We start from the raw sequence: 23,448 nt of genomic DNA, 5'->3' as shown, positions 1-23,448 counted from the left end.
CATGGATATTAATCAGGCAGCATGAGAAAACTCCTGTTTAGGTGCCCGGTCTTAACGATGTAGTGAAGGAAGCTTGCCATGTCACAGGAACATCCAAAGTACAGTGTATTTTAAGGATTTTTTTCTGTTTTCTCTGTTCAGTGTTAGTTTGAAACTTCTCACCAGCTGTTCTCTTTCTCTCTGGCAGAAAGGGGCTCTAGGATTGGGAATCATCCACACTAATGCAGTCTGCATGAAATAAGGAGTAAGAGTATTATGACTTCTCATAAAGGAGACTGTACCAAGATCACTGATGATTAGTGATGATTAGGTTTTACTATGAATGTTGGACTAATGCAAATGACTTTGTAGCCTGTTCCTAACAGATTCATGTAGCTGTGCATAATATGGCAATTATGTATTTTATATGGTCTGTTAATACAGGCATAAAATGCTTGTAGTGAGTACTACAATAAAGCTGTTCAGATCTGCCCATTTTCCAGAGGAAAGAAAAAGTATACTTTTAGAACTCATGGTTCACATTTAGCTCATCTACCACATTCAGCATTTTGATGTTGTGAAAATGGTGAAAAATCAGGCCAGTCTTTCCTAAATCCTTTTCTGGTAAGGACAAACCTTTGCAAGGCTTGTACAGGAAAATAAATTACGGGAGGATGTTCGATCATCTGCTTCTTATTATCTTTTAACAGGAACAGCAAAGATGATGTTATTAAATCTTATTAATATTGTAAATAGAGCAAATATAACTGTTACAATTAATAAATGTTAAAAATAATAACGATTAATATTTTTCTACTGGTAGATTTCCAAGCTTTTAAATACCACTCAACTGGGAAATAGTGCACAGTAAATGTGAACAACTCGAGGAAGTAGCAGATTAAAATGCTCATATCAAAATGATGTCAAGTAGAAGCTGGGTAAGGCAGTTTCAGCACAATAATAAGGAACTGCTGAAAAACATGAAAGAAAAGGAGAAAAGCAGTGCAATTTTTGGGGTTTTTTTTTGTAAACAGAAAACTTGAGGTAGCATTTTAGCTCAAGCAGCACAGTCTTGAGCATTAAGAAACACATAATGAATGACTGCATGTACAAGTAAGTATTGAATGACTGCCACACTATACATCCAGTGAAAAGTCCAGCATTGCTGTACGAAGGACCACACTGCAGGACCCTCTGATACCGGCAGTAACCTCACTTGCCCTAACCAGAGCCAGTTTCCTGCCTCCAGCAACTGTTTCTGCCACAGTGCCTACAGCAGGAGTCCCTTTTCCTCTCCTTAATGCCTCAAGTACTTTAATTTCCTTAAATACCTCCTGATGTGCTTCCAGAAGGCATATGCAATATACAACTGCTTTGAGATTCTTTGATTGTTAGCATGGGTCAAAAAATGGTTATCTTATTAAAGCATGTCAAGGAGAGCCCTCTATTTTGGACCAGTCTCTAGCCCAGAGTCAGCAGGATGTACCTGCAGTAGGTGACAGCCAGCCAGGTGCTTGGTTGTACAGGGGCACCTGCACGAGAAACAGCAGTGTGATGCTGAAGCACTTTGAATTGCCCTCACAGAATATGTTCACTTTTTTCCAGCAAACTATAAAACTGATGTAAGATAGTGAATAATGCTGCAGGGTGTGTAAAGGGAGGTTTCCCCCCTTTACCCTCAAGCAAGAAGCTGTGAACAGTTGTGCTCAGCTTACTACAAGGGAAGCTGCCAATGCCAGGCAAGTATGTGTCTTCTCTTACATCTTCAGCCCAGCCTCAGTCCCCCTCCAGGGCTGCTGGGACTTGCCCTGCATTCTCACGGTAATATGACTCCTTGTGGCAACCTCAAAAGTGAAAGCCTGGTATTAACCACTTTTGCTAATGGAGAACTTGTATTTCTTGGTACTTACCTTGGTTTCCGTAAAGGAGGGGTTCAAGAGACACCTTTTGCAAGTGAATTCAAGGAGGAAAAAATGGATACTCAGAGATCATGCTTTTCTATTTGTGCTGGGTGAGCTATATGCATAGTTAACATATGCGGGGCTGGTTTACAGTGATGCACAGCTGTCTCACAGCAGGAGCCAAGGCGGCAGAGAGCACCCAGTGAGACAGTGCCAGGTGAGCATCACGACACAACAGCTGCAGACCCAAGGGGACTGCGCAGCTCTCCCCAGCCACACAAGACCTGTCACCTAGGCCAAGGCTGACAGGGCATTTCTCCAAAGTCGACGCACATGGGTGGCTTAGGTACACACAGGTAAATATTTTGCTTCCTCCAATACTATTTTTTACTAAAGGACAAATACTGTTCATTAAATATGACTCATTTCAGTCCTCAGCTAACAGAAGAAATGGTATGAATGACCCTGAACTGCTTCAGTAGTTAGCCAGTGAGGTGATTTCTATTCTTTGAGGACAGGGATTTGATAGACATGATAACATCTGGACAGTTACTGGCACAACTTGAGCACACAGATCCCAACAGACAGTGTATGGCAATGCTTTGTATTAATGACATTTGCTGCTCCAGTTATCAGGTCTGGGCCACAAAGCAAAGGAGAGGAGAAGTTTTGCTATTTTAAATACATGCCTTGTACAGCGCAGGCAATGACTTCATTTTCAGGCAATACAAATCTGATTACAATGGGAAAGTATTCTTCTGAAAAAGGAGCCAATGGCTGAATGAAGCTTTTAGAAAATGTACAAAGAAAGGAATCGTGGATCACTCTGGACGGAAGCTAATCCCCATTATACCCACAAATTACAAAAGAACTAACCACAGATACAGTGATTTCATATCCTCCTCCAAGGTGCCCCAGAGATTTTAGTCTATCAATGATAAACGATGGAGACCAGGAAGAAACCTTTGCTGTAGGCATGCTATTTAACAGCTGTAGCATTTCAGACACCTTATTCTCTAGGTGTTAGTGCTGGGAAAGGGACAGAAGGTGCATAAACATTTTAATTCAGATCAGAAGTGCACTTCTGAAGTGAACCAGTGTCTCTTCCTACCAACATGCGGTTCACACTATGATGCAGCCTATGCATCAGATGTCACACATAGCAGACTATGATGTCACACAATGGACCAGTCTGAGGGTGCAGGAACTGGACTGAACATGAATTGAAGAGATGTGCTTGGGGTGCATGGAATGTGCCCCAAACACAAACAGGCTTTCATCCTGTGGGATCAGATCAGCCAGTCCAAAGCAAAACCCAATCAGATTCATATAGCGTTGAGAAGGTCTGGTCCTCAGCACTAACTGATCCAGTCTCATCCGTGTGTCTACATGGCACTACTGGCCAACACAGACATAACCTGAAAGGATGGTTATTTTGATTCAATATGCCAAGACACCCAAGTAGATCTTTGGTTAGGTTTAAACTTAACCAAAGTCATACTTTAAATGTACCAAAGGTAATATAACTGCTGGAGGGCATTTCTCCCTACAGAAGACCACTGTGTTTGAGAGTGTGGATGTATATCCTACTCTACTGCTTGTGGAAAACATTTTTCCTCCATTCAAATCCACATCATTAACACATGAGCTACAAGTCAGCCTGCATTCTGGTGACAGAAATTTCACCCTCAGACTTTTGTCATAAATAAGGTAAATCCTGATTTGCCAGTAACTACTCAGGAAATATTTCCAGAGAAACAGTAAGAAGGGAGTTAATCTGCCTTTAAAAAATCCAGGAGATTTTTATTAAAATATATTTTAAATACCTCTGCTATCTCTTTTTTGGGGTCAGTGAAAGCAAGGGAAAAACTACAGAAATTTGTATTCTGCTGAAAGCCAGTTTCATCAAAAAACACCCAAAGTTAAGTTTTGTTTTTACCAGCTCTACTTGACAGATGTTTTCTGCCTACAGGGGCACTACGTTACACAAGCGTGAGATCTGAATGCTATCAAAGTCGGTACATACTTAAATGTGTAAAATAAGCTTTCTCAGTTCCACATTAGACTTGTCTGTGAAATATTGCAGTTTTTAGCAGGTGCCAATGAAACCAAAGCACTCTTCTTCAAAACTTCTCCATAAAATATTTAATGATCCAGCTACTCACGAACATAGCTTTCTAAAGGTCTTTTGCAAAACCATAAATTCTCTGTTCTTACAGATTTTAGAATCTCATGCCATTAGCCTAACTTTTAAAATTAAGTGCTATAAAAGTTTAACTAATTTTGATGCTTCTAGCTTCTTTCCTCTTTTCAGTATTCATGTTTAGCTATTTTTGTGTAACATAGATGTCAGCCCTAAATTAGGAAGTACTTTGAGCCAAAACTGATGGATTTTACAAAGTGATCTGATAGATTTCAGGGCCTCTTTATATGCTCAGAGGTTTGCATTTCACATTTATTCTGAAGGTCAATTGCCAAGAGAATGAACTGCGTAACAAAGAGGCTATCAGTTTGGTAGATGTAGTGAACAGACGCCTAATTCCCCGGGTAGATGAGTATCTGTGTGCTATTTGTCCACAGGAAGCCTGTAATGTGCTAGAGCTTGATACAGTTTGCCACAGCAGGAAGTGGCATCCTGGTGCTGTGTTATTACTATTGTAAATGACTGTGCTATCACACATGACCAAGTAATACAGTATAATACAGAAATGCACCAGATCCATGGGTGCTTTAGGGAGCAGAGCAGGCTGGCTGCTACCTTGCCATTTGCTGTCACTTTGGATGTAAAAGTGAAGAGATTGCTGCTGATGCTGTAAATCCCCTTAATGCTCACACTTGAGCAACACTTAAAAGAGCAGAGTAGCTGCTGACTTCCCTTGCCCCACTGTTCACAGTGAAAACAAAGGATGAAACAGAAGCCCTTTTATTTAACATTGCCTCTGATACCAATATTGTAAGTGAAACTATTTTAATGGTTTTCAAATCTGTTTAATAGAATACTTAGTAACACCACACTAAAATGTTTTTTAGATCAGATTATGAAAGATTTGTAATCCGTTGTGTGGCCCACCACGGGTCTAAGGTTCGGTGGCAATAGTGATTTCCAAATGAGCCCTAAACAGGAAGTGGGAGCATCATTACCACAGGAACAAGAAGGGCACTGAAGAAGGCAGAGGCAGTGAGGGGAAAGGCTGGGGGCAGGGCTCAGCAGGAACTGACTGTCAAGAAGTAGAAAATGGGAATCTGGGCATGAAGAGGTGGGCAGTCAATGGCACGGGCATAAAGACAGAAGGTTTTGCATCTTTATAGCAAATATAATTGGGGAAGAAGGTCTACCTGTAGAGCCAGAAGGCATTTGTATGAAAACACTTGACTGTCACTCAGCATAACATACTGGCATTTAATAATTTTACAGGGTGCAGGAGGAGTCAGTGAAGCCTGTGATAAACAGTTGCACAGAGCCAGAGAGGAGTGCCAGCTGCAATCCTCTGGCCTGATGCTTCTCTGCTTTCCCAGTCATTGCTGACTTCGAGTATTCAAACAGTTTGTGCAGACTCTAAGATAAGTTTAAAAAATTATGAGTACAGGAAAACAAAAGCATTAGGCTATTTATCTGCTGGTTTTGAGTATATATGTTCACAGGGGAGACTAATTTTCCATGACATTTCAGCTTACTAGATATTCTCAATTGCATCACCTGAGCAGGGGGAAAAAAAAAAAAAAGTAATTCTTAAGATCAGTACAAATACAACTGGCTCTGTGGCTCCAGAAGGCCTGATGATACAATGGCCCTAGAACGTACAGCACAGCAGGTTGAATGTAGATGTAGGGGCCAGAGTACTAGGATGCAGTAATCAATACACAAATAGTATAGGCTAAGAATGAACTACCTCAATTCCCCTAGTTCCTAGCCCACCTCATGTGGAAACTACTGATGCTCCTTTTAAGCAATTTTATGTTTATATTAGGGTTTAACATCCAAGAGATAATGATCAGAATTCTTTTTCTCCTTAACAGTAGCTTCCATTTACTTCTAAAAGCAGTAAGGGGCCTCATTGCAGAATACCTTAAGTCAAGATACACATAATTGGGACCATTTACAAACTGTGTTTCAGATTATATGCCCAGTTTGATCCCAGACTCATTTTCATAACTGACAAACACAATTCCTCCAGCTGTCTTCCTCTAGTAAGAGATTTCTAATAATAGAGCCCAACACCAAGTTAGGAACTAATATATCAACTTCAGACTCAGTTTAGTAAAGTAAGTGATTGAGAAGTTTTTGACCAGTCAGTGGATGTAGTAATGGTCTTGTACAGATGACTTCTAATTGCTTGAATGGCTGAAAGTGTAGAACTTCAGGTGATGCACAGGAGCATTCAGGATCATAATTCTTGTAGTACTGTACATTTGTCCTAGTCCTTAAAAAACAATTAGAAATGCATACTTAAGAGGCTTAGAAAAGCGAGGTTGTAAGCCCTAAATACTGTGGCTGAGTGCAAAGTTTTACCTGAGCAGAGATCCTCACGAGAGAGAAGGGACGGGAATAAGCCTAAACATTAAAAGTGAAAGCTATTGCAACCAGGAACACATGGCAGTCCAGACAGCCCATCATCAGTTAAAGCATGTGGCAAACTGAAAGACCCAGTTTAAGTCTGGCAATATTAAGTCTGCGTAGGCTGCCAAAGAACCAGATGTCTCATGCCTGGAAGACTCTCTTTCCTTTAATGACTATTCGCTTATGGGTCCTGTGATTGATATCCCAAAAGGACAGCATAAAATATTCACAATCTAATGTGAGGTGTTATGATCACTGGCATACTTAAGAGCTCTTCCTTTTTTTTTTAAACAAAACATTGAAAATCTTTTTTACCAATTTAAAATAGGAAAAACAATCCTTCAAATAGCTCATCTTACTACTTCAAGGGCTTTGGACTTATTTGGACTAAGAATCTGTCACCAACATAACTAGCTCATGCAGAAATGTTTGTAAGATAGAGTATGAAGTGTCTAATTTAATAAAGTCAATTTATGTCTAGTTAATACAAGTATTTGTGTAGAAATGTGGGGTGATGTTGGGAAATTCTGGTCACAACATGAATTAAAATGCATTACCGCTTCATTCACTTTGGAGAATTTCCCAACTTTTGGAGAAAACAGCTTGTTTACTATTAACTGTCCAACACATAAACTTCCTGAGCCAATATTCCCCAGCATTATTCAGGTTCCTGAATCAATGCCTGCATTTTTCCCCAGCAATTCAATAGGTAAATAAAAAATCAGAACAGAAGGTGGTAGTTTTATTAATTTTATCTAAAGAAACAATAAAGCTATAATACTTGAAGGAGAAGTATGACTTGAAAAACATTCTTTGGGCAGATAATTAGTGCACTAGGGTTTGGGCGTCCCTTATGTTACTAAGAAAAGAAGCATAATTTACTTTTTGGAAGCTCTGCTAAACAAAAAAGCCAGAGGTCTTATTTTTTATTCCACCCAGGTGAAAAAAAAGGCTTAATGCTCTGATCTGGAACTTGTGAAAATCTCACCTATTTGCCTGGTAATCACTTTTTCCTCAAATTAAGGACTGTTCATTTTTGGCTGGATTCTGATTTCATTGCTGTAACTCCATCACAACCGCCCTGCAGTACCTTGGCTGCCCTCCCAAAACTCTTAACTGACAAACAGCGACTCTGTTTTCAGCGTTCAAGATGTGGTTACAACTGAGTTATGGCTTAGACTATTCATGCTGAATTTGATGTGATGAGGTTGGCTCTTCTACTGGGAGAAGGCATGGAAGATGGTGAAGGAGCTACTTCGAAAGACTCAGCCCACAGACAAAGCACAGCAAATCCCATTAGTACCATTCTCCATGCTGGAGCCGTGTGGCGTCTGTGGTAGTAAGCAGCTGCGACATGCACCTTTATAACAACCTACAACCGATTTCCGGAGACATGCCTTTACATTTGTTTATTACTTGATTGTCAAAAAGCATTTCCTGCACTGATTATTTGTTAAATAATCATGTTTGGAATATAGCTTGCTAAACCAAGAAAAACAAATGCAACGATGTTAAGTATTATCTCTCTGTCATTGAAACACCAAACTCTCCATTTGAGACTTTGTCATTCATTTTGTTTAGACAATTCACTGCGGTGCTCTTAGAAGAAAACACTCCATGCTGCAGAAGCTGAATTTATGAAACATGGTGCAAACATGTTCTGCCTAACAGCAGCAGACAGTAAATGCCTAGGGCGTTCTGCAATTGTCTTGGGAATATGGTTTCTAAACCATCTCAGATTTATTACTGTAATTTTCATCAGATACCTGATACAGTAAAAGTTTCTAAAGGTTTTATAGTTTTTATCTAAAAAAGACAGATTGTTTAGTCTACCTTACTGAATGACATCATGCTATTCATACTTTCTGTATGAAAGACAGTTACCTTTCTGTGTGTTCCATTGACTTAACAGGTTTGGAGGTATACTGGGCGCCTTTCCTATTTCAGCAATGTTGATGCACATATTTGTGTGAATGTATAAAAACATACATGTACTTTTTAGTGAAAAAGGGCATTGCTCTCAACTTCATCCAGAATGTGAGTTACCTTGGGCTGAAACAAACAGGGTAGATAATGTCTCTTAGAGCTATTGTTTATGATCTCATAGTTACTCGCTTCTTTTTTGATCACGATTTCCAACTCCCACATCCAGAAAACTATTAAAACCAAGCAAATAAACCAAAAAAATCCAAAGGGATCCAGGAGGACAAGATACCAAGCTCAGAGGGTGTCAGCAGCATCTTGCACTCCAATATCACCTATTTCTCAGCCTTGCTTCTATCAGCTCAACATGTTAAGGAACAGAGCTTTGTCTGTTGATACTTGATGGAAACTATCAGTTTATTTCAAAATGCAATGTAGGTTCTTTCCTGCTATAATCATTCACAAAAATTAACAAAATGCTGAAGAGAGCTGCTAGCTCCTTAAACAAATCATCTCATCAGCATTTGTTGCCTTCTGTCCAACTGAAAACAAATCCCTAAGTTGTACGCATTTATATTAATAAAAAAATTAAGCTTATTTTCACCTGTATAAGACTGGTATTAATCATACTGGCTGGATCCACTGTCCAAAAGATCTGTGTTAGAGCTGAAACTACTATTACTTGATTATAGTGCAGACACAAGACAACCAAGACCTGGAGTTATCTGCTGATCCAGCAGGTGGTAAAATGCCAGTCCCTGCCCAGAATGGTTCTGCAGGCTGCTTACAATGAGACGTGAGGACAAGGAAGTAGAAGGGGGGTGAAAACTGAAAGGCAGGTATGAGGAAAAGGAGCAGGTTTTTACAAAGCAGGCTGTAATCTCAGCTCAGCACCTGCACAGCCAGCAAAAGGAAAGGTCCTTTGAAAATGACAACTAAGGAACTATGTGCGTAGGCCTTCTGTGAAAGAACTTTTGAAGCCAAATGCAATTTCCATCAGGGAGCTGTTGCTTGCCAGGGTATGTCCCCCAAGCAGCATTTTCACTAAAAATCTGCTTCTGCTGCTGTAGCACCCCGTGATTTTGTCAGACAGAGCCTCAAATGTACCTGCCCCCATCTAAAGGTGAAACGCTGGAGCAAGGGAAGGGAAAGATTGGGTTGTTCTATTTAATTTTCCCGAGTTTTTTGTAGAATAATAGGATGCAGCTCCATTTGACTGAAATGGACTAGAAGGTTGAGAGGAAATTTCACATGAAGAAATATATATTTGTATTGTCTTATGCTATCTTGAGTGCACAAATTTTGAAACGTGATCAATAGTGAACCTCAGCCTTGTGCTATATTTTGTCAAAGAAGAGAATAGCTGCTTTGACATTTCAGCAAAACTATAAACTGAAAGGGTTGTGGTTTTTTTTAAATTAGCAGCAACAGTACATGTTTGCTAAACACTAAAATCAGAACCCAGATACACAGCTGTATTTATTTTTGTTAGGTAATTTTTAAAAATGCAGCTAAAATCACACTCTGCTTTTATATGAATATACAATTACTATTTAAATTGTCTTTTTTCTATTGCACACTGAGAGAAATTAATAAAATGAATTAATTTCTATTTCAAATTATTTCAGTGTATGTGCAAAATATGTGCACATTGAGCTACACTTGATATGTTATGTAAACTAAAACCACACAAATTTAGAGCTGTACAAAACCATTAAATTATCAGCTCAGTATTTCTGCAGCTTCTTTCTTGTTACATTCTTTTTGTGACCAGATACCCTTACATAAAATTTCATGGAAAATGGAGTTGGCATGCTACATGGCTATGAATAAGCTGCCAAAAACTTATACTATGCAAAAAGCAGCACAATATATGAGGTGATACTTTGTGTTTATATCAGAATTTTGTTTTTTCAGTCTCATGTGAAAAATATAACTTTTTGTTGTACTTCCATTTTTCCTTCATAAAATAAGAGAGTGGAGTGACCTAAGCCATACGTCAAGACAGCGTGTGGCCAAACAGCAAAGGCCTCTCGAGTTTGGCTGCCATGCTTATCCAACAGACAATGTTTACTTCGGTTAATCACTACCATAAGACAACTCTTACTTCTTCCACCATAAACTCTAAAATTAAACTCCTCCTTCCCTGTGTCACATGAGTAACAATTAAGTTTAAACCAACAAAACCCCACAGGCAATGGAGACACAAGTCTTCAGTGTAGTGAAGTGTTTGGTGTCCTTGCACTGAAGGCAAACTTTCTTGTTTTATGGGCAAGATGTCGCTGCTAAAAGCGAGCATCTGCCTGTTCCTCACAGATAAGAGATTCCAGTCTTCTTCTGACATCACTTCATTGTACAACATCTGGTGTTTTATAGCCATCCAGTTTAAAAATAAATACACTGCATGCAATTTGATAACATTAAAAATATTACCTTAAATTTGCACATTTATTTATTCTTGTAAGCAGCAAAGTTCTTTAAACAACAACTAATTTAAAAATTCCTTCGATTGCTTTGTGTTATTTTTTCTCCTGAAGAAAGCAATATTTTCCAGTGACTAAATAGGTTGCTAAATACACCCTAAAAATTATGTTTTCCACTGTCTGCTGTGAAACTGGTCCTCCCAGTGAGATCCCTGCATTTTCCTCCTGCATAAAGTCCTTTTTCTGTTCTGTTTATTTTATGTGTTTTAAAAGAATGATTATTTAGCATTTTTATTGGCCAGCTATTAGCTACTCCATCATTAAGACTGTATTTCCTTAGCTCTAACAAGATAACTGAAATCTGGTAGATCCATTACCTGTAGAATAAAACTTTAAAATGTTGTGTCTTGCTTCCCTCTGCTAACATCACTTCACAGAAAATACACCTGAATATTTAGAAAATTCTTTCCTCAGACCTCCTACTTTTTATGGTCCTGCCCTCTTTAACCACCCATGAGAATGCTTTTTGTCTCCTGTTTGCTTCTTTTTTCCCCAGTATAACCCTGCAGCCTGCAGCCAGCGTGACTTACTGCAGTCCTCACAAGCAAATGGCCATCTAATTCAAAGACCACCCCCAGTGCAGCTGCTGTACATAAAAGCTCACGTGTATTTTTTCAACAGAGATAATGGATGCTGGATTAAAGAAAAACAATGCAGAAAGATCAGATTTCAAAGAGCACAGTGTGGATCCCTTGTTCTCTATAATTCTGTACCCTGAACTGTTTCATGGCGCTGTCTCGCTGTCTGCAAATTGGTAGGACTGATCTGGTCTGACAAGGTAAAATCTGCAGGTTTTCTCCTCACTCTTGCAGAGGCAAAAGACCAATGTTTTCTGGTCCCTGGACCCCTTCACCCATCATTTCTTGGTGGAGCTTTTATAGCATTTGGGGAGGTCACCCCTCATCAAAATGAGATGTAAGGCTTAACTCACCTTGAGCACTATTCTATACTGACTTCTTACTATGTAGGAGACAATTTACTTCACTTTTCCATCATCTCCAGAGACTTAAGCTGATGAGCCTTTCTACGGTTCTGTGCTGTTTTCCCATCTGTTGGTGGCTGATACGGCTAATCACTCCAAATTGTTCTCCACTTTGGTCAGGCAGGGGCAGCCTGTGCTAACTACCACACTTTTCGGGTGCCTTTTTGTCCATCACTCATCACACAGCCAAATAAAAAGGCCAACTATTTTATGGAGAAGAGATGCTAGGTCCAAGGAAAGAGGGATGGACATAGGAAAATAACACACCAGTGGGCTGCATGCTGCCTACTGGCTAAGGACAAAGCACACATGGAGGGCCTGGATGCTAGGCCTAAAGTCCTAAAGTCTCCAGGTTTGTGACACCTGCTAACCTGCAAATGCACTTGAACTCACTGGACATCTATTTCCTAATTTGAGACACATTTTTGGCAGGTTAGATGCAAGGCCTTGAAAGACATTAACTACCTCATGTGACAAACAGCACACGCTGCAGCAGGGTGGAAAGGCTGAAGCCCTCGAGTCCTCCCTCACCAATTTTGAGCCTGAAATACCCACATTTCTGTCTCCATGTCGACCTAGACCCACCTGGCAAGAGTATATCAGCGTTTTCATCATGTGTCTGCCTGACAGAGGCTGACGATGTTGACCAGGTGATGGCTCTTTGCCTGGGGCCTCCGAGAGACACGATACACCAAATGTGCTCAGACACCGCACAGCCCCTGCCACGCAGGACATGGCTGCCCACCGGCGGAGCAGAGGAGCCCTCGGGTGCCTGTGCTTCCCGCTCCTCGCCGCTGCGTCAGAGGGAGAACCACCGCCCTCCCTCAGGACGCCTTAGTGTTGAACAGAAACAACTCCTGCCGCAGCGATCAAACCCTGCATTAATTACCTATTTCGCTGCAGTTACAGTTCTAGGCTAGGCCTCAGAAAATACATTAGGGATTATTTTTATGCTGTTGGAGAGTGAATACAAAAGCTTTTACCCTTTATACTGCAATGCTTTGATTTCCTCTGAAACTTTTTTTGATTAGGCCATGATTTTAAGACTGTATCAAAACTAAGATAACTGCTTTTGATAAAAGCAAAACAAAAGCTGAACAGACTGAAGGTGAAACTATTCAATTTTTCACAAAGCAAGCAAATTACTTAAGTCTTTATGTTCTATTAATGATCTCCATATATATTTTTTAGCATTGCCACCACCACAGGCAGATGGATCAGGGTTCCAGCCTGTGGATACCACAGCAGGAGAAGACACGATGTGCTGTCCTTGTGCCAAAGGGTGTTTACGCTCCAGCAGAGACACCAGCTCACGCTGCTGAGGCACTCGGCTTAACAGCTCAGGCTTGGCAGTGTGCTTACGTGGTGACTCTGTTATTTGGTATAAATTTTAGGGAGAGTATGTTCTTGGCTGTCTGTTCTATACAATTCAAGCGAACCTGAGGTTTATTTCCCTGTTGAAACTGCACCGTGACAAAGAAGGCAGAGTTCTTAATAAAACATCCTTATTTAAACGTCTTCTCTATTTCCTTGACCAATACAGCTATTGTTTGCTTAACACCAACCTATTTAATAAATACAGAGGTTATTTTTCTGTAGGCATTATCACATCAGTCTTGTCTGTTACATAAAGAAGGACTTACAGATTCCTCCAACATTAGGAATGATGAAGTCCCTTTGCTTGCTTCAAAACCCCATGTGTGATGTTGGCTACTATCAAGGTTAACTTTTTCTTCCGTTTTGCACTTTTAGGAAGGCGCTTATTTGAAAATATGCATGCTGCTATTCACTCTGTGAGCCTGAAACACTCATTTGGGATTGTTCCATTGACATCGGCCCGAAGAGAAATCTGGCAGTCAGGAATGATCAGGGAGGCAAATTCTGCTGAGGTAAAACCATGGTGTGCTCCACACCTGGAACTAACCGGTTTCAGACAACTAACTGTCTCCATTGCATATGTGCACAGGGAGACTGAGATGTTTCAGGTACACAGGCAGGTACCAGAGAACCAGCCACTCCTGTCCTTTCCCTGTGCCAACACAAACACCCCAGAGGCTCTGCAGCTGTCAGATCACAACCTCACAAGATGACAGTTAGCCCAGGAAAAAAAAAAGGGGGGAGGGGGAAGTGCTTTTTTGCTCTCTGCTCCTGGAATTGGCTTGCTGTAGGTAAAGGAATGCCAGTCCCTGCGCAGGGGCTGCACATCTGGAACAGCAGGAGCAAAACCGACTGCCCTGGCAACAGCCGGCCATTAGCAGGAGTTACCAGGTTTGGCTGTATCACTGCACTGCAGCCTTAGAGTAGCATCTGGTGGTAATCTTGGTAGGAGTACAGTGAAGTAAATCAAAGAGTGCACCAGTTTTTCATCAGGCCTGCTAAATTAATCTCTCACATCTCTCCCTGAGGCTTGACTTTCTTTCAGGGTTCTATCCCATACTTACATAACCAAATGCCTGACTTCAACGCATTAATCTGTTAATTTATTTCAACTAAGTTAACACCTTCAGTGCTTTGGGAGAAAAAAAAAGTTAAAATGGCCAAACCACGCACATTTAAAATCCATCTACAGACTACAGTTTTATCATGTATGCTACCTGTTGCTCAAAAAAAGGAAAAAAAAAAAAAAAGTCTTCTGGCCTAACAAGCTGTTATGTTGCCTTGTATTTAAGATGTACCACCTTTTATGCTGCTTACTTGAGGCTTTCAAATCTGTAGGATACTCTAATCATGAGTTATTACCCAAATGCAACACAAATTAATAGCATCATAGAATACCTTGGGTTGGAAGGGAACTTTAAAGGTCATTGAGTCCAATCCCCCCTGCAAAGAGCATGGTCATCTTCAACTAGATCAAGTTGCTCAGAGCCCCATCGGAACTGACCTTGAATGTTTCCAGGGATGGGGCATCTACCACCTCTCTGGGCAACCTGCTCCAGTGCTTCATGCCCATCCTTACTGTAAAAAATTTCTTTCTTATATCTAGTCTGAGTCTACCCTCTTTCAGTTTAAAACCATTACCCCTTGTCCTACTGCAACAGCCCCTGCTAAAAGGTTTGTCCCTGTCTTTCTTATAAGCCCCCTTTAAGTACTGAAAGGCTGCAGTGAGGTCTCCTTGGAGCCTTCTCCAGGTTGAACAACTCCCACTCTCTCAGCCTTTCTTCATAGGACAAGTGTTCCATCCCTCTGATCATTTTTGTGACCTTCCTCTGGAATTGCTCCAACAGGTCCATGTCTTCCCTTTGCTGGGGACCCCAGAGCTGGATGCAGTACTCCAGATGGGGTCTCACCAGAGCGCAGTAGAGGGGCAGAATCACCTCCCTCAACCTGCTGGCCATGCTTCTTTTGAAGCAGCCCAGGATATGTTTTGCCTTCTGGGCTGCAAGCACCCAGAATTTATTTTTAATCTAAATTAAAAAGAGCCTCTTTTTCTTTCTCCGAGTCAACCATGATGTGCTGCAAACCATTATCATTACTCTCCTGAAGGTATTTGAAATACGCTATGGTGTAAGAAACAGAGTTTTCCTTAGAATAACCTTACTGTAATAAACTCCCTACAAACTCACGTTCAAGGTCCTGCTTTGGTAGCCTCCCCTGGACAGAGGTGAGCTGCTGAACATAAAGAAAAGAAAAAAATGTTTTGATTTGGTAAAATACTTCCATTTTTTTCATGGCTGTATTTAAGCAATCTAGAACATCTTGTTAGCAACTGCTGTTCTGTATTACTGCTTTGCTTGGTAACTTTATGGTGTGGCTTCTCTTTAAATAAGCACACTTGGAAGTCTCATCATTCCCCAGGGGAAGAGGGGGCTCGGTAGAACCTTGTTCTCCACAGCATTCAGCCTGCACCGAGCAGGCACAAGCAGAAAGAACAGGTTAGTTCTCCCTGCCTGCTGCTGTATACCTGCCTGTGTCAGCACCCACCCCAAAGACCAGCGATGTCCTTGTTCCTCCTGGATGATGTGCAATGCCAGGCTTTTAGTTTCAGAAGAAAGCAGTGAGGTCCTTGGCCTTCCTCCTCATTGGCAAGCTCAAAAGGCACAAAGTATTAGAAAAAATTTAATATATTGCCCCCATCCATTTGTTGGCCTCAGTATCTTTTCAACTCAGAGTACTTCGTCTCACCCACCCTCAGGTGCCTTGCACAAAAAGCAGTTTTAAGAGTTTGCTTTGCAGATGCTTTCCTTACAGTCCATGTCTGTTTAAGGTCCAGTTCTGATCTGATATACTGAGGTGTAAATTAATAGCACCCTTAAAATCCATGCATGTTTTGCTGTAACACCAACATCAAATCAGAACCACATCTTTGTACTCAACCATGTGAAGAAGCCTTTAAATCAAAATAAAAATTTGCTGACAAAAAATAGGACTGGGCTTAATTGTCTCCAGAAGTTTTCTGACTGTAGGTCTGTTCCTGAAAATCTGAGACCAGCAGAAGTCCTGTTAAGTTCTGCAAGGAGTTTTGTCTGCAGCAGGGTTTTCAGAGAGAGGTCTAATGTATAATTGTAATTATTGGTTCTCATTTTGCAACCAAACCTGCGTATCATTGTAAATAGAACGGAGAGTACAGGATTCACTGGAAGTTGTTTTCTACATGAAAAATAATACTGAAAGCATAAACACATAAGCTAGGTGGGCAGGGAGACAGTAACAATGCTGTTTCTTTTAATTTTTTTTTTGGTGAAGAGGGACAAACTGCAGGAAAATTCTCCTCATCTCCTGCCTGCGAGCAAAACTAACCATACTGCTTGAACAGTGAAACTACTGAATGGTGAACCACACTGCCTGTTTTCAGTTTTTACTGCTATGTGCATACTCACAGCAGGTTTTGCTCACAGGACTACTGAACAGACGCCCAATATATGACCAACGTATCTGTTTCTTGTTTGATCTTTGCCTGAACATTATGCGCACAGTGCACCACTAAATACTGTTCTACAATTGAAGAGGGAGTACGATTTTTGTTATGTATTCAGAGGTAAAATTAAGGAGAAAAGGTAAGTGAAGGCCAGTTCTGCAAAACAGAGATGACAGAGTTTACCTCCTGGAGACAGTGAGAAATGATTAATGGTGGCCATTCACCTTCAACTGGATACAGCAATAAACGTCTCCAATGGCATTTTGACCACGTAAGGCTGTTTCAGACACATGGATGATATTTTTACAAGATACTAAAACTTCAGAAGACCTTGGGATCCTGTTGATTGTGCAGTGTGGGATATAATCCCATTCAGTGTATGAAACCAGAGCTCCCTACAAATTATTAGCAATATATTAGAAAAATGCAGAATTTTAGCCTCCCTTTTTTCAAATTTACTCCTTTCATTATCGTGATTTTCCTTCTGGACTACAAATGAGTTCCATTGTCTTTCATGAGAATTGCTCACATACTTTAGATTCCAATTCTTTTAATAAAAACCCCAGTATGTACCTAATTTACATAGTATCTGTCCTCTCTTATGTGCTTGATGAAGTCCTGTACAAAACATTCAGAGCTAAGAAGGTCTTTTTGAGAAGCCTATGAGTGACTCTGGGAGAGTGAATTCACAGCAGCACCAGCTGGAAGTGGGTATAGTGTAGAAGTAGGAGCTTTGGAGTTCACTGCAACTAGTACCAGAAGTTCTGGGAAAAGCTGTATTTCTTTGGCTGTTTATTTCCTTGAGACAGTGGAACTTGTGGATTCAAAGTAGATGCTTTAGACTGAGAGTCTAGACAGATTAGATACATTAATTCTCTTTTTTTTTATAAGTATCTTTGTCTAAGTACAACTTAAATGTATCCTGGGTTTTGCAGAATGTAATTGTTGGACTCAAACCCAAGCCTGAACATGAATTTTCTTTAATAATATACTACATTTCCATGTGCAACATAAATACCTTTAAAAATTAGGGAAGTGTAAATGTTTACTGGAATTGGTTTTACACTTCCCAAAGAATCATTCTTAGCGAAGACCATAGGTTGCATCTAATGTAGGAAACCTAGGAAAGGTTCAGAGCTACCAAATATGGGTTCAAGCTTTGCCCATGTCCTAAGTTTTTGTGTTTTCCCTCACTCCCCATGCTTTCTGCCCCTCTCTTCCACCAGCAGAGGCCAGACAAGAATCACAGCACCACCCAACGGGGTCCCAATTTGGACAAGTATGGGACCAGGCTCACATAGTGACATGAACCTGGAAATCAGTTTAGACACAGCCATAATGAACTGCGAGCCTCCTTGCCTGGCATTCACTTCACCTGGGTAACGTGGATGTGCACTGTTGTTCCAACTACTTTAAAAAAAGAAATAAAAAAGGGAAAGAAAAAGCAACTGAAACACTTCATATTTCTCATTTATAATGAGGAAGGCAGAGAGGTTTTAAAAGGTAAATTTATCATGCCTGGACTTAAATGAGAAAAAGAATCAAAACTTGGCAGCGATTTTTTTTTCCTCTAGGAGAACATAAAATGATAATGTGCAGGGGGAATATCAGGTGATGAGAAAGCACAAAATTAAAGTTGTGGTATTGGGACAAGAATTGTGGTATTGAGGTCCCAGAGTTGTTGTGAATTTCACTGATCTATGCTCTTTTTCGGAATTAGTGGTGCTCTGACTACAGAATTATTGGTTACTTGAAAAGAGGATACTTAAGTTTGTGCTAGAGACCTCACAGCTTTTCACGTTTTAGAAGTTCCCTGACACCATCCAGAGAAGCACTAGGTGTGGTTTTCATCTGAATGAATATGATTAACTTCCATCTAATGCTAGTGGTGTGCTTTACAAACATTTTTTTTGCCATTTGTGTGTATGACATTTTACTTTGACTTGGGGGTGGGGAAGGAGAGCTGAACAGCAGAGAGAAGAAATATTATTTATACAGCAAAGCAGATCTTGCAGACCCCGATTAAAACATTTGGAAAAAATCTACAGAGGTGAGTAGCACAGAAGGAGTTCCTTTCCACTTCTCAGTTCCCTCAGCAACTCGTTTTCATCACACTTCCATGTGTTTTTTCCATGTGACAGAACAATTGCCAGCTATTGTGTAAGGTACTGTAGGATCAGAGGCACTTAGCTATGGTATGTAGGGATATTAATGGGCATTAAAATACTTGAAATTTGCTGAATGCTCTCAGATTTGGTATCAGTGCTTATCTACATGAACAGTTGGTTTATGCAATTTTCAGGATGTGATGTCCCAGTAGCTGCAGCATATTGTATCTCAGATAAGAGAACATTTCTTTACTGTTTTCAGTTTCCTCGTTACCCATCTCAGCATCACTCCCAGATTATTTTACGTGGTTGTTACAGAACAATGAAAATATGTACCAAAGCCTTCACCTGACCAAGAGAAGTGACAATTCTCTGCAGAACCGTAACCCACAGAAGAATAACTTTTTGGAGAAGAATAACATCGCAATCCAATATTTAAGAAGACTCCAAAACCTCCAGCAAAAACCTCAGAGAAGAACTGGCCATGTTCTTTCAGCCTTGGCCTACATTTGGTTATTTGAGGTAAAAGAGGAGGTGAGATGTGGCACATTTCTGAAAAGACTTTGGAAGAACAAGAAGGGGGGTAGAAAATGGAGGAAACATGCCAAAGCACCATGTACAGGTGGAGGTAGATGAGCTGGAGTAAGAAGATCTAAGTAGTTATTTTTAAAGAACAGATGAGAGAGACACTTTTTGTCCTAAGAAATCTTGACCTGCTAATGGGAAGCCATCTCCTACTTCATAGGATTCCTAAGAGTAGGCAGATTGCTGCATTTGGTGAAAAAAACCCCACAAAAAGTCCATCTGCCACAGTACCCTACTCTGGAAAACTGTCAAAAGACAATGACCCAAGGAAGAGTAATGATGAGGCAAAAGTGTATGATATCACCACTAAGTACTCTCCCAATCTACGGTTATTTTCAATGCGGTGATCTCCTGGCCTGACTGTAATTTCAGTAGCGTACCTAGTAACTTGCCCTTCCATGGACCTGTCAAGCCCCCTCGAATCCTTGTAAACATTTCACATCCTTCAGCAAGGATTTCCACAGGTCTCACACCTGTGGAATGTGGAAGTTTCTTTTCAGCCCAGTTCCTACTAGATTTGTTTCATGCCTCCTACTTCTTGTAAATAGAAGCAGCAGTGAACAACTACCTCTGTTCACTACCTCCATGGCACTCAAAGCTTGCAGACATCTGTTAGGCCCTAAATTGTTTCTATTAGAAATCAAAGAGTCCTAGCTTACTTTGTTATTTCAGGCCCTTAAACTATTCCATACATTTGGTTATCATTGCTCCGCATTTGAATCTCTGGTAATGGCCTCCTGGAAAACCTTCTTGAATAAACCACACCTACTCTGTCCAAACCTTGATGTGTCCTCCCACCTGCCTATCACCCCTGGAACCTTTGGACACATCATGCAAATGAGAGAAGGAAAAATTTGTGTGTGTGAGGATAGTTTTGAGTTTGCTGTAGGGTAATTAATTAGCAGTCTCTTTCAAAGGCGAAGGCAGTAGCTCCAGGCTCCTCTTGAGTTTCTGCAGGCACAAGAGCACTGAGGCAGGCTGAACTCCTGCGTGTTGGGAAGGCAGCAGAAGGCAAATCCACCTGTTCCTCAGTCTTTGCAAGAACTCAGCAGACATGAGAGCTGTGGCCCCTTTGCTGAGATTTTCCAACCATTTGTTGACTTCCCAAAGGCATCTAGAAGGCATTTGCTTAAAGATGTGGCCATATGGCATACCTGGCCTGCTCTGAACACAGTTTGGAGAAGTTTGTTTGGAGAAACATGTGCAATAGCAATTAACTGTCTTAGATCAGAGTCCTCAGCTAAACAGCTACCATTGCTCTGTGCCTCCTAGTGCTGGCCTGAGCTTATGAGAAATGGTTTCCAATGCTTTTTTTTGTTCCTTTTTTCTCTCATCTGTTTGCCCTAATTATATTTATGCCTTTCCCCTATATGGTACAGCTTCTGACACAATAGAAATGACTAGGACTGACACAAATTTCTTAGCACAAAATGAAGTCAGGTGGTTGGGACACCCCTTTTAATGACAAAGATTAGAAAACTATACTCACCTCCAGACTACCTTTCTCAAAAAAAACCCCTACCAAAAGTTTTTTCCCCTTGGTTGATGACCAGGTTCAGTAGTGATGGCAATACCTGCTCAACTGTTTCTAATCAACTGCACACACAGAGGAAACAAAATGATCCTGCCCAGGACACTGGGCTGATGACAGATGCCTCAAAAGGATAAGACGTATTTGTAATTCTGAAGAAACCTTCATCCCACTTCAAACTATTTTTTCATCATCTTTTACTGACACAAATAGTGCCAGGATAGCAGAAATGGAAAAGATTACCAGAGTGGGAAAAATATCAGGTTATTTTTCCAGTTTGCGTTACACATGTGGTACACATTCTGGTTTCTGTTACAAATGTGACCACATTTTCAGCAAGGCTTGTAAATGTATCTTGGCCCCCTACTACAATTGCCTATTGACCAAGAGTTTTTATAATGTACTCTAGCCTTTTTTTTTTTTTTTTAAATAGTGATTTTTGTTGTGCTTGCCCGAATTCTGGAAGCTTATGAGAAGTCTCATTTTTCTAGACTAGACTCTATGCAAAAGCTTCCAGGACAGGGATCAACAGGGAGAGTTTGGGTGGGTCTCTCACACATCACCCAAGGCACGTTACACGCTTAAACCAAGAAAATTATTTCTAAAGCTTTTAACAGAATTGGTGAATCATGTAAATAAGCAGAGGTACAATACTTGAATCTGCATGCATTTTTTTTTCTATTTTAACCAACATGATTCTAGATTGACAGTCTCACTTAAACCTACAGGATATTAAAATGTGTATTTTGACATCTCATACATCGATTGATAGTTCACGTAACTAATATTCAGAAAAAGTTATGTACCGGCACTAGGAACGTGTTATTAATCTCAATATCATTAGCAAACAAATTGAATACAATCTTGAATTTTAAAAAAATTGGGTCTTGCTGAGATCACGACTGTGCAACGGGCTCCAGAAAGAGAGAGCAGTGCTGCTGCACAAAACTTATGACAGGACCCTGGCTTTCAAGACAGTTTAGTTTTCTGCCCTGTCCCATTCTGGCACTGCCAGGAGGGCTCCTGGCTGCGGTGGCCAGTTTGGTTTCCCAGAGCAGACAGATACCAGGACCCGAGGATCTGAACAGAGATGGTGAAACAGCTGTCACTTGTTTAACTACTCTCTGTATCACTAATAGTGACCCAGGGGTGAATGGCTTCATATCACATTACAAAATCCTTGAAGCTCAGGGAATGGCTTTTTAAAATTTCATTTTAGTAGTGGAATTTCCATGCCTGGCTTGGTTACTTTAATAAAATAAAAATTCCTGCTTCCACAGGGAGGTGTGCTTATCCCGAAGCATTTGCTGGTCAGTTTGAATGAATGTGAAATGCATGTGAAAAGATGCCACTGGCCTCTAATGCTCCAGTACTTGACTGTCTTTTTGTTTGTTTGCATCATAAATCTATCTCTTTTGCTAAGTACTTGCCAAAAGCAAAGCCTGTAAACAGGGAAAAAGAACATAGTTTTATTGACAAAGCCTAGCAATGATACCATAGCTAGCCTTTTACTACTTAATTCAACCTTTCCCTTTCTTAACACAAATGTAAACTTCACATGGAAAAAAAAGTCGAGTTTGAAAGACATGTAAAAGTCTTCACTTGCTTACAGGAAGGTTAATCAAGTTCCCTGATAAGTTTGAGCTTTTTATGCGTTCGGGAAGACCTGCGCATCGTTCAACTTTCTAAAAAAAACAACTTTTAAGTTCCATTAAAATTGTCCCCAAAAGGAACATACAACCCTTCATTCCCTTCAGCGCACAGTGAAGCCTCCAAAACTTTATCCCCCTCTGTATCATCGCAATTTCTCTTTCTACAAGGACACTAAAACTCTCCCCCCCACCGCCCCCCCCACCCCCGCAGCATCCTTCCCGTTGCCAGCCGAGACTCGCAGCACCTACAGCAGGAAAGCGCCGGCGCACGCTACATCTGAGTGGAAACAAGCAAACGAGCAGCGCGGCAGCGGGAGGAGAAGCCCCAACACGTCGCTGCACGCCGGTGCTGCCGGCGGCGCCGGGGCAGGCGGGCGGCGGGAGCGCGGCTGCGGTGCTGCGGCGGCGGGGCGGCGGGCGCACTTACCCGGCGTAGCGGCCGCGGTGGCCGCGCAGCGGCAGCGCAGCCTGGAGGCAGAGCAGACAAAGGGGCAGGAGCGCGGCGGGGCGCCCGCGCAGCGGCATGGTGCGGAGCCGCGCCGCCACCGCCACCGTCGCCGTGCCCGCCCCAGGTGGCGGCTGCCGCGCACACAAAGCCGGCGCGGAGGCGGGGGCCGGCAGGAGCGGGGCGGGCGGAGGTGTCGCTGGTCGCCGGCGGCGAGGGGAGAAGGCCGGGGGAGGACGTCACCCGCGGCCCCGCCGCGCCTGGGCACGGGGACGGCGACGGGACGGGGCGGGGAGGCGCCCGCCCGCCGGGGAGGGCTTGAGGGGTGCGCGGCCCCGCCGCCGCCCTGTCCGGGGGGGCCGGGGACTGGCGAGGGCCGGGCGGCGGCGAGCAGCCCCCCGCGGGCACGGCGCTGCGGCGGGGCTGCCGGCAGGAGGGGTCCCGGG

At 41.7% G+C, this 23,448-nt stretch overlaps 1 protein-coding gene across 1 annotated transcript in view; it reads right to left on the bottom strand.

Annotated features, from left to right (window-relative positions):
- The window catches only part of CPA6 (carboxypeptidase A6), an 85,440-nt gene extending 62,231 nt beyond the window's left edge, over window positions 1-23,209 (bottom strand). Inside the window, exon 1 of the mRNA XM_055799365.1 lies at window positions 22,985-23,209. Within this exon, the coding sequence (XP_055655340.1) occupies window positions 22,985-23,082 (98 nt within the window). The 5' untranslated portion in view covers window positions 23,083-23,209. The remainder of the gene's footprint in view (window positions 1-22,984) is intronic.
- Between the last annotated feature and the right edge of the window lie 239 nt (window positions 23,210-23,448).

Source organism: Falco peregrinus, chromosome 3, assembly GCF_023634155.1.
Source record: "Falco peregrinus isolate bFalPer1 chromosome 3, bFalPer1.pri, whole genome shotgun sequence".
Lineage (NCBI taxonomy): Eukaryota > Metazoa > Chordata > Aves > Falconiformes > Falconidae > Falco > Falco peregrinus.
This window is presented reverse-complemented; position numbering and strand designations above follow the sequence as displayed.